This window comes from Macrosteles quadrilineatus, unplaced genomic scaffold, assembly GCF_028750875.1.
Source record: "Macrosteles quadrilineatus isolate MER2022 unplaced genomic scaffold, UCM_ALF_1.0 Scaffold_3__2_contigs__length_128488019, whole genome shotgun sequence".
NCBI classification, from domain to species: domain Eukaryota; kingdom Metazoa; phylum Arthropoda; class Insecta; order Hemiptera; family Cicadellidae; genus Macrosteles; species Macrosteles quadrilineatus.
The window spans coordinates 46632574-46644646 of NW_026542596.1; the positions used below are offsets into that span (position 1 = coordinate 46632574).

General features: G+C 36.0%; 1 protein-coding gene across 4 annotated transcripts in view; it reads left to right on the top strand.

Moving 5' to 3' along the window:
* The window catches only part of LOC128988684 (DENN domain-containing protein 5B), a 45439-nt gene that overhangs the window by 12279 nt on the left and 21087 nt on the right, over positions 1-12073 (top strand). For all 4 annotated transcript variants that reach the window (XM_054410217.1, XM_054410219.1, XM_054410218.1 and 1 more), the window contains exons 6-13: positions 850-1025; positions 1794-1933; positions 2253-2419; positions 2777-2991; positions 3707-3918; positions 9500-9715; positions 10322-10556; positions 11419-11583. In XM_054410217.1, the coding sequence (XP_054266192.1) occupies positions 850-1025; positions 1794-1933; positions 2253-2419; positions 2777-2991; positions 3707-3918; positions 9500-9715; positions 10322-10556; positions 11419-11583 (1526 nt within the window). The remainder of the gene's footprint in view (positions 1-849; positions 1026-1793; positions 1934-2252; positions 2420-2776; positions 2992-3706; positions 3919-9499; positions 9716-10321; positions 10557-11418; positions 11584-12073) is intronic.

The window sequence follows — 12073 nt, forward strand, 5'->3', positions numbered from 1 at the left end:
CCGGATGGGCATATGGGAGGGACGATGGCTAAAGGTGTGGTGACGTCATACCTCTAGTGGCTACTGTCTTCTATTGAGGTAACACGATTACCGTAACGAGACGATGTGTTTCCAGCGGCGTTCGTGGCAGAGTTGATTGCGCATGGACTAGTTGTCAGGAGGTCTCGAGTTCGAAACCCGTCGGGGACATTAACTTTTTGTCACTGATTTTTCTTTATTTGATTTTTATCTTATATCTTTTTTATATTATCAGCAAGTTTGGTTGGTTAGGTTAGGTTATGACAGTTTAATTTTAGCCTATAGGCCTAATACTAAATTTTAAAATGAAATTTTATAATTAAAAATTTCATTTTTATCCTATGTATTTTTTATATTATTAGCAAGTTTGGTTGGTTAGGTTAGGTTATGACAGTTTAATTTTATAATTAAAAAGTAAATTGTATAATTAAAAAGTAAATTGTATAATTAAAAAGTAAATTTTGTAACTAAAAATTATAAAATTAGCCTAATTTAAATTTTTCAACTTAGCGGTTCTAGCGGGGAACGCTGACACTATGTTAGCCATTGTCCCTCCCGTGTGCCCCACCGGCCTTTCACCTAGGTTTCTTTCCTTACATTTAGATGTACTGAGAGCCAATTAGCAATTAATCGTACAGTGCTGCTATCTGTTGGTTTCTTGTAGAACTGCATCCAGAAACACTGGAACGCAGTACATGTTATAATGTGGCTCTTCTATCAGATGAAACAGAGTTTAAACCTGTTCACACACTCACCCACACAGGGCAAGGATTGTTCCTTCTACCGACCTAGCCATTATGCAAATGTGTTAATCAAGTGTTTTTGCCGTAGAGTACCAGAGGCTGATGCTAGTGGCTGAGTGTATGACGGCTCTGCTGTTCCCCTTCACCTGGCCTCACGTCTATGTGCCGATCCTGCCCTCGTCCCTGCAACACTTCCTGGACGCTCCTGTACCCTTCATCATGGGACTGCACAGCCGCGAGAACAGGATCAACATACCAAGCGAGGTAGGACTTGTCGGATCATTCGTTTTAAAGGCTGTAGACTAGATTGTGATTCATAGTATAAAATAATATCTAGCTGTCCTTTGAAAAATCTAGGGCTATAGTTAACATGGAATACACAATATTTTGTCCCTAAAGAACTTTTCAAATTTTGTAGGATTTTCTTTGTTTACCAGTTAAGTTCCCCAGAAGACAAAATAATGTGAAACTTGGCATCATTCAAAGCAACTGGCATCAACAAGAAATAGTGACAAAGAAATAGTTTGTGTTTAATTTCTTGTTACTTGCTTTTACGTTTTACCGTTACAAAAAGGACAGATCTTTGAACATTTTTAACTAAAATTATTCAAAAAATTGCTTGTGGGAAAAGTAAAAGTTTTGTAGGTTAGGTACCTTTTTAATATACAGTACAAACCTAATGGTTAAAGTTTGTCTTTGTCTCATAAACTACACACACAAAAGTCTCTATTAAATAATCTATTAACTACTGATCTTGTCTCGGAGATAATCAAAAAACATTTGCAAACTAAAAATGTATCAGTTATACTCCTGATGAGTTACAAATAATGATGCAATGGTATCATGTTAAAATATCAGCTAAACCAAGGCAAGTATCAAAACGAGTACTTAGTTGGTGCTGTGAAAAGAAACAGGTGGTCTTAGGCAGTAATTATTCATCTCACTCTATTCTACACTCATCCTTCATTCATATATGTGATGAAATACCCAGTTGTGTCTCCATCTCAATTGGTAATTTTGTGGTGTTTGCAGGCCAACCTGTGCTACATTGACCTAGACTCCCGGACTGTCCAGTTACCTGAGGAACTACCCTCGTTTCCACACAAGTCTGAATTCATCTGCGAGATCTCCGAAATTCTGGACCGATACAAAGTCCCTAGCAATCATGATAGGTAGGTAACTAATTGTAATGTCTTGTTTATTCCTGTGGTAAAAAACTCGGGAACAATGCTAAACAATAATCAGAGTAGATATTTGCTGCATAAATATTCTTTATGTTTAGGATTTTCTTTATTTAGATTATTTGTTGTAAAATATGAGCTAAATGGTTAAAGTGAAACTTTTTTTACAGTAGTAACCAGCAAAATAATTTGTTATAATATGTTTTCAAAAATATTTTTAGTTGGAAATAGAGTAAAATTGGCTAAATCTGGATTTGAATTTCCTGGAATGTGGATTACTTTTAGTTACGCACTTATCAATTTTGCACAGGATAATCAACACACAGACGGACATGAGTGAGAACAGCCTGATGACGACCAGTTGTACGTTGCCTCGTAAACACTCGTGGGCTAACGAGCTGGACGACACCTCGAGGCCTCCCTTGCTGTCTTGTCCTGACACACTCAAGCGATTGGTCAAACTGGCCAGGAGAACAGGTACATACACAACAACTCTCAATATCTACTACCATCAAACACTTTGTATGTCCACAGTAGGAAAAATTATTGTCGATCTAAGACAATTATTTAAAACTACTAATTAACAATATTTTGTCGATTGTATATCTTTCCTATAAATGATTAACCTATCCTATTTATTTAGGAACAAAAATAGCCTGTGTTTTCAAAGTTCATAATTGTTTTCACTTTCAATAAAGAAGGAGTTAAAAGTTTTTCTTTTCCTTATAGCGAGTCCTCTCAAAATGCATTATGGACTGATTTTTTAATTTTAGTACATTTTCAAAAGTTAGTTATAGTACTCAAGCCACCAGCTTAAAGATCAAGTTTCTGCAGGTGTTAGCTTGGACGGCATTGACGGACCGGACTGGGACATAAATCTAAACGATTCACTTCAAGACTCCGATGAAGAGTTGGACGAGAACCAAGTTATTGACGAGGAGTCATACGAGAGGGAATTACGCTTTAATAACTCCATCAGAGAAATCTTCCTTAACAGATTCGTACATATTTTCGCCTCGTACGAGCATTTCGTCATCCAACCAAATCAGGTATAAAAAATCTATGTGATGCTATTATCATAGTATAGTCAGTGAATTTATCAATATTTGTTTGAACCCACAGTTTACTCTCGTAGGCTATTTGACAAAACTAAATTATATTTAGGCTAGATTTATTTTTTTACTAGCAATGACAACCAATGACTTTTATAGGCTACACTGAAGTAGACACTTCACTTCATCTATATGGAACAGCTGTAGACAATCAGTTATTCAAATACAAACAGTTGATTGCATTTTACAGAGTGTGCTGCAGTTAACTTCTATTTTCTTCTTTGATTAGTTGTCACTAGGATAGTTGATGTGACAAAACAGTAGATGCTTTAGTTTGCAATAGTATGCTCTTTCAGTTTGGCGAGGAAAAAAATTAGTAAATTCAACAGCAATCAGTAATTGTCATCACCGATCTTTGTAGGTGAGTCAATCCAATTTTCCCATTAGTATTCCAAATCTTGTTATAGCTTACCCATGGAATATCTCATATCAATAGCTAAAAACTTAACAGATCAAAATAATTTCTTAGTTCAGGATAAAAGGATAATAGTTGACGATTGCAGTAAAGTAGTGTAAACTATGGACTCATGTAGTGTAAATATTGTCATCGGGAAATATTCAAAACCTATATATTAGTTTATAATTGTTGTTGTTGTTAACTATATCTTTGAATTGCATTCCTAATTAATTTTGACACCAAAATATTATCCAGGACAAGGAACAATGGCTGAGCAACAGAGAGTCCATGCAGAACTTTGACAAGGCCACATTCCTGTCAGATCAGCCGCAGCATCACCTGCCGTTCCTGTCTCGCTTCATCGAGACGCAGATGTTTGCTACATTGGTGGACAACAAGATACTTGCGACTTGGAGCAAGACTGAACCAAACCTGAGGGTCTTTGAGAGGCGTATTAAACTGCTCAGGTACTGTGTGCTTAGTTTTGTAGTGTGATAATATTTTTATGAGATTAAAAAATTATATTATTGAGCGGAGCGAGGGAAGCGAGCGTAGCTCTTTGGGATCAACTTCAATGCAACAAATAAAGCAACATCACTCAATAACGGCAGAACACATTTCAGCTAAACTTAACAAGATTACTTAGACTAATAGTGAGATGGTTAATAAACAAACAAATTTCAATTAGATAATGCTAATGCAATTTAAAACGAACTTAAAATTTCCAAATTTTGACATTAGGCTTATGGGACTAAAGTAGCCATATGACAGTTTTTTGTTTACAAGAAAAATGTAAACAAGAAAATCATAAGGTATGTCTGAAGTTTCTAGACTTTTCTTTTAAACGTTTTTAAACCATTCCTATGATTTTAATAAACAAGAAAATGCCGTTAAAACATTTTTTAAGGCACAGAATTCACTGAAAATCGAGAAAATATACGGAACTACTTTCTCAATGCGCGGAGCATAAACAAGGAGGAACCTATTTGGAGGAGGATCTTGGGAACCTATTTGTGTTGCCAGCTGATTAGAAACAGCCAATGTTAGAAATCAGGATTTAATAAGCGATATATCGAACCGCATCGAAATCGATATTTATTCCGATAATACATCACAGGTTATACAGGGTGTCTCAGACCACCCGGCCGGCTTGTATAGCTCCAATATGAAAGCAAATGGAAACCTAATTGCAACTGGAACCCCCTATTTTGACCCCAAGGAATTCAGCTAAATTATTTTCAACCCCAAAAAAGCACCCCAAAGGGCAGATTTTGGAGGGTGGGGGTGGTTTTTGGGAAATTTTCAAATGTAAAGGGGGTTCGTGTTATACCTCTTGTTAAAGGTCCTTCAGTCATGAGTATTTTAGTGGAAAAAGATTTAAATTATCTTCATCCCTATTTACAGGGTGTTCAAAAACGTACAAAAAATAGACCTTTGAACTACTTTTCACTGTAAAGAGGTGGAATTTCGTGGGGGGTTCAAATTTTGACAACACTTTAATTAATAAATGAGCTTTCAAAAAACTCTGGTTTTAACCCTTTTGCTATCTTTTTACTTATGTTACGCATTTTCAAACTTTTTGAAGTTTCAAAAGCTGTTATCTCAAAAATTTCAAATGGCAACATGGGTTTCATTACAAACCACAATGTAGCCCTTGAAATTTGCTATAATTTTTGTATTTAATGCTTTTTGGTATCTTCATTGGTTAGAGAGATATAGCGAAATTAGTGTATTTTAATGTTTTATTAAATGGTATTCAAAGTGTTTGCTGTTGTAAATGTACACATCTAGGTCTCAATTAAAACTAATTATGTTAAAAAAATTAAAATACTACCCAGATTGTTAAACTGTGGAGGATTATTAAAGGAAAAAACACAACTGCAAATATTCTTAGTTATTTTACAATTTACAAAATTCTAATAGTGCTTTGAATAAATACTGTCTATAAATGCTACTGGTAAATAAAAAAAAAATCATCATGAAATCAATGAGCGTGTGCGTGAAACTGGTCACGTTTGATCAGATAAAACAAATTATAAGGAACTTACTGGATCTGTACGAGAGGTGAATGCACCTGCGGTAGTAAAATAGCAATACAGTACCATAATAGTGGAGAAGAAGTACTACGTGCATAAATAGAGTTGGGGTTTGCATGGAACAAAATGGAAGGCAATTTAAGCATTTGTAGAAGTCAATCAGTATGTAGGCTATTAATGCTGATTCAAACAAATTATTCATTTAAAGCACTATTAGAGCTATGTAATTGTAAAATAACTAAGAATATTTGCAGTTGTGTTTTTACCTTTATCAATCTTCCAAGATCAACAATCTGAGTACTATTTAATTTTTTTAGACAAGATTTGTTTTAATTGAGACCTAGGTGTACATTTGGAACAGCAAACACTTTGAATACCATTTAATAAAACATTAAAATACACTAATTTCGTTTTAACCAATGAAGATACCAAAAAGCATTAAATACAAAAATTATAGCAAATTTCAAGGGCTACAATGTGGTTTGTAATGAAACCCATGTTGCCATTTGAAATTTTTGAGATAACAGCTTTTGAAACTTCAAAAAGTTTGAAAATGCGTAACATAAGTAAAAAGATAGCAAAAGGGTTGAAACCAGAGTTTTTTGAAAGCTCATTTAGCAATTAAAGTGTTATCAAAATTTGAACCCCCCACGAAATTCCACCTCTTTACAGTGAAAAGTAGTTCAAAGGTCTATTTTTTGTACGTTTTTGAACACCCTGTAAATAGGGATGAAGATAATTTAAATCTTTTTCCACTAAAATACTCAGGACTAAACGACCTTTAACAAGAGGTATAACACGACCCCCCTTTACATTTGAAAATTTCCCAAAAACCACCCCCACCCCCCAAAATCTGCCCTTTGGGTTGCTTTTTTGGGGTTGAAAATAATTTAGCTGAATTCCTTGGGGTCAAAATAGGGGGTTCCAGTTGCAATTAGGTTTCCATTTGCTTTCATATTGGAGCTATACAAGCCGGCCGGGTGGTCTGAGACACCCTGTATTATGTTGAATTACATCAACGGTGCAGTAAGTTATTACACTTATTAATAAAACGCAGATTGAACACTGATCTAATTTAGGCATGTGGGGAAGGTAGGTCGGGGTTTATGAGTATTCTTGACTACATTAAGTGTTTTGAAGTAAGGTTAGATTAGGGAGGTAAAGTGTTGGTTATGGGTAGGTGAACGAGTTGTTTATTTGTGTTGCACCATATAATTTTTATCTTTTGAAATAGTTGGTTAAACGGGGAAACGATTTCAAAAATGTTTGTATATGGTCTTAACAAACCATTTACTGTATTCTAGCAAATTACTACTACATAAAAACCAAATGAAAAGAACATTTGGATTCGGACCTTTGACCATAGCAAAACTAACATATAATTTATGAAATGTGAAAAGTTGTATATCATTAAATACTATTCTGTAATATTAATAATTGTTCGGCAAATCCTCATTTTAATGGCTCGGCTGAAAATGGAATCTGCGTTTTGTGAAATGGCCAATGGTATTATTAAGGACAGTATTAAAATGCCGTCTCTAAATCGGCCTAATAATGGTAGAAGACCTACATTCCAGTTACATTACAATCATATCCTCCATGAAGAATACTTGGTATTAACAATCATAAATTATTTCCAGCAAAGAAAGCTGAGTTTAACCAATTGCAGGGGTTGAAATGAAGACCAATGATTATGTTGCACAGTTGAATTTAAATGTCAAATTTCCCCTCCTGTTGTAATACTTTTAATACCGGTACTCGTTTTTTTAATAGTTACTGTTTTTACTTTCTCCCCCTATACCATAGTATATGGAGAAAGTATTGTTTTCGTCAAAATTTTTGAGTTTGGGTTTTGAGTGGATATATTCGTTTTGGGTCCCCCTGGACCCAAAAAAGTGGTTTTCGAAGTGATGTCTGTGTGTGTGTGTGTGTGTGTGTGTGTGTGTGTGTGTGTGTCTGTGTGTCTGGATGTGTACAGAGCTAGAGACTACACCTGAGGTCCGATTTCGATGAAATTTGGTATGTAGGTTCTAATCCATGGTATCTCCAGGCGTTTTTTTCATTTTTTTGAAATTTTTATTTTTTATGGGGATTTTCCCATAAAAACCCATAAAAAAACCGGAAAAATTGGATTTTCTCAAAAATGGCCCGAACGATTTTGATAAAAATTTAGTATGTTGTAGCCCTTTAAATTCTAAATAAAATGGTACAAATCCCATTTTTGTAAAAATTACGGTTCAAAAGTTATGGTCAAATATGTTATTTTCCCATAAAAACCCCATAAAATAACAAAAAATAGGATTTTAGAAAAAAAGTCCGGTTTTGATTTAACGTAGTATGTTATGGTCCTTACAATTTTGATAGTTTTTTTAAATTTTTTAGAAATGTTTATTTTTAATGGGGATTTTCCCATAAAACTCCATAAAATAACGGAAAAAAGGATTTTCCCAAAAATGGCTCGAACGATTTTGATAAACAATTTTTATGTTATATTCCTTTATATTCTGAACAAAATTTAGCATTTCTGTAAAAATTACGGTTAAAAAGTTATTGTAAATTATGTCATTTTCCCATAAAACCCCCATGAAATAACAGAAAAATCGGACTTTCCCAAAAATGGCCCGTACGATTTTGATAAAAATTTAGTATGTTATAGTCCTTTAAATTCTGAACAAAATTGTACAAATCCCATTTCCGTATATTTACTCTCACCGCATACACATGATAATGGTTGTTGACAAACTTATGGGAGAAAGTATGTGTCAGAATGCTGATACCGTTTATTTTATACTTTAATATATCCTACTTTAACCGATTGTAAGGGTGAAAAATGAAGTCCAATGTTTTTGTTGTAGGCTACAGTTGAATTTGAATGTTAAATTTCCTTTCTCTTTTTTATACTTTAATGCCCTTTTTGGATGTTAATACTAGATTCCAACTACTGTAATATTTTTCTGGTCAAAACTACTATAATGCACTTTTGGAAGAGGTATCTGAATAACAATATGTAGTAAAAACAAATCTGAATTATTATAATTTTAATCAATAAAACCAGCATTAGTACATCTATTGACTTTTTTACATTTAGTTACTTATACAAATATCAAATCCCTTTTGTTCCGCTCAACTGGCTTTCACCTCTCTGAAAGCAACCCTAGTATTAATATTATTAATGAATTATATTTTAATAATATCATTCCTTTTATTTGAGCTGTCTGTTTAGCAAAGATCTCCATCGAGTTCCTGTCAAGACTAAAAAAACTAAAATATGACAACAGTCTCATCATCCTCTTCCTTTTCCTCCACCTCCTCTATCTCTTCATCCTCCTCCATCTCCTCCTACTCCTCCTCCTCCTCTTCCTCTTCCCCTTCCTCCTCCTCCTCTTCTTCCTCCTCCATCTCCTCTACCTCCTACTCCTTCTCTTCTTCTTCCTCTTCCTCCTCCTCCTCTTCTTCCTCCTCCATCTCCTCCTACTCCTCCTCCTCCTCTTCCTCTTTCTCTTCCTCTTTCTCTTCCTCCTCCTCCTCCTCTTCCTCCTCCTCCTCTTCCTCCTCCTCCGTCTCCTCCTCCTCCTCCTCCTCTGCTCCTTCATCCTGTGTTCCTATGTTCTTACTTCATCCACTATTCTAGCCACTTCAAACCTCATTGCGTCGATTAGTCAGTGTTAGATAACCAAAAATTATGTGACAGAAATCCACAGTTTCGCCAAGGATCAATTTTCCTTCACATCATGTTCAACTATTTTTAATTTGACAAGACTAATGGTCACATTGTTAGTGGGAACTGAACTGGGTGGAATTGTAGTGGATGAAGTCAAGATTACGGCACTGGTGTCAGATTTGGTCTAGCTGTCTAGCTTGCGATTGGAGCTCGTTGGAGACTTTACGTAGCTGAAAACTTTTCTCAATTTTTTTAATATATGCAAGGTGTCGCATCATCAATAGTTTGCAACATCTGTTTGATAACCGAGTGTCCTCAGTGGATGTAATGGTGAGTGTGTAATTTGTTCAGGAAAAGGTACGGTGGAGGAGACGTAGTGAGGTCACCATGTTACGAGAGATGTAGCAGTATCAATGACTCACAGCGGCTACTGGACAAGCGACTGGCCTCTGTTGATGTACAAGTCGCCCCACCTCGTGAGATGTTGACCAACCACGCCTCTCGGAACACTCGTGCCGGCTTCCCCCTCCTGGACAACGTACTGCTGAACCAGGAACCATCACTTAGGTATGAATCCAACCGTGAATGTGTGTTATTCTTCGTCAACCTATTTTGACTTACCCAGAAAGTCTCGACATTTTGCTGTAGCTCCATCACTAGCTTACTGGAGCTTTAGTAATTTGTTGAATTTCACCTTTCAAAGCTAGAGTCACTGAACTAAGCAACACTCGTCTCATCCAGCCGATGGTAACATGATGACTGTAGTAGCCCTCAAGTCATTCTTTGTGCGCAGGTTCAATTCCTGTACAAGTACAATCCATATTAGGCTTACTAATGTTTGGCTAAGCTGTAGGGAGGTCCCACCTTAAATTAGTGATTTCTGGCTTGTATGGAAGTTTGATGGTATTAGTGAGTTTAATAGGGATCACACTTTCCAAAAGTATCCAATGGAGGACACAGTAATTAGGGGTTTTTGTTGTTAAATATGGACATAGTGTGCTTAAAACAAATAAAATCTCTTTTTTTTACAAAAACGAGAAATTATTAAAGGAATTGTAAAATTGTTCTCAAGCCAAATGGTTACCGTAACTATTAAATTTCCAAGTGTAGTAGGTATTTTTTTAAATTACATAATATCACTTTGTTTGCTGATAAGTTGTTATCTGGTTGTAGGAGTCGTAAGCGCAGCAGCAGTGTACAATGGCGAGCCCCCCGCTCAGGATTGACACACTCACTGTCCAGTGTGTCCCTGGATGAGTTGGATGCCCCGGCGCCCCGCCGTACCCCTAGTGAAGCTCATCCCCTCGGTGCTAACACATTGAAGCCCACCCCCAACAAACCTCCCCCCGCCATGAGTCCTGCCCTCATAGCCCAGACCAACTGGAACTTTGTGGAAAAACTGCTAAAGGTTGGCTAACATTATGTATTATCAGCTACAGTCAACCCAGCCTAAGAAGGCTCTTGTACCCTGTGGGGTTTGTGGAAAGCTCTATTGTGGCAGAAAATAATGCTGTTTTATAAACATTGACATTGTCTCCAAATGACAGGTTACCTTAGAATTTCCCTCATTACCTAATGGACAACCTAACATTTACATAGGGAATAGTAGGGTGCTTTCTTTCGGATCTGCAAAGGATTCTTGGATCAATAATTTTGTTAAAAGGAATTTTTTCAGTATTTAAAGTGATAAGAGGCAATAGTAATACTAATACAAATGTAATACTAATATATGTAGCAAATGTAATACTAAAGTACATGTTAAGGTTATATAAAACTTTTAATGAACTTTAAGCCTTATTATGTACATGTAAAAGCATTATGAAATTGTTCAACTACTGCAGTACTACTATGTTTCAAATGATTTTCCATTTGCTTTTTTCTTCTCACAATGTTTTTGACACGATCACTTTGAGTAGCAAGGACAGATTATCGACTGATTCCAACTTCCATTTAACAGATGTTGTTAATAATAGTATAGGCGAGTAACGTGTTTGTAGTTGTAGTGTGTTTGCAGTCACGAACCCTGTGCCACTCCTCTTTGTTTGGTCACTTCCCTTTCTCTACCTTAGTCTAAGATGATTTTTCTTCTTAGGCCGTTAAAAGTGTTTTGGTTGAAATTGGTTCTACAGTAGCATATATTATACTGCAGCTACAAAACTTGTAATACCTATTAATTTTTTTCCTAACTACAAAAAATCTATTATTTTTCTCCTCCAATATTTTGAGGAACATATTTGACCAACAGCCTAATGTTCAACTTTATCCTTAAGGACTGCAAAGCAAAGACAAAGCGTATGCTGGTGGAGAAAATGGGAACTGAAGCTGTCCAGTTGGGCCACTCGACACAAACGTCTCTTGTTGAAGAGAACACTTTGATAGCCAGTCTGTGTGATCTGCTGGAGAGGATTTGGGCTCACGGTCTACACAATAAACAGGTACACCAATACATACCATATATATACTACTGTATAATACAAGCAGCGGGATATTCAATAATTTTGAATTTTTTTTACACCCAGCAAAATGTGTCAGTTACAGAGCTTCAAATGGCACCATTCTGTTCACAAATGATGCCAGTAAGTGGGATGAGCCCTGTTGCGGTGTACAGGTGATCTACAGAGCTATACGCAAAAACAGCCCTTACTTAAAAAACAACCCTCGTATTATTTCACATAGAAATCTTTGGCCACTCGTCAGTCAAGAACCATATGTCGTCTGACTGTCAAAAACCCATGGGTAGCTGAGTGGTTATAGTGCTCGCCTACTAATCACAGAAGGTTCCTTGTTTATCCCTGAGAAATGTCAGTAGCTTTTTGATGTTTCAAAATTGGACCCATCCTTGACCACTGGGGATGGGATTTAAAATTTTCTATTAATGGTCCTGGCTAAAAAAACTAGCCGTAGTCAGTAACAAATCAGCCATAC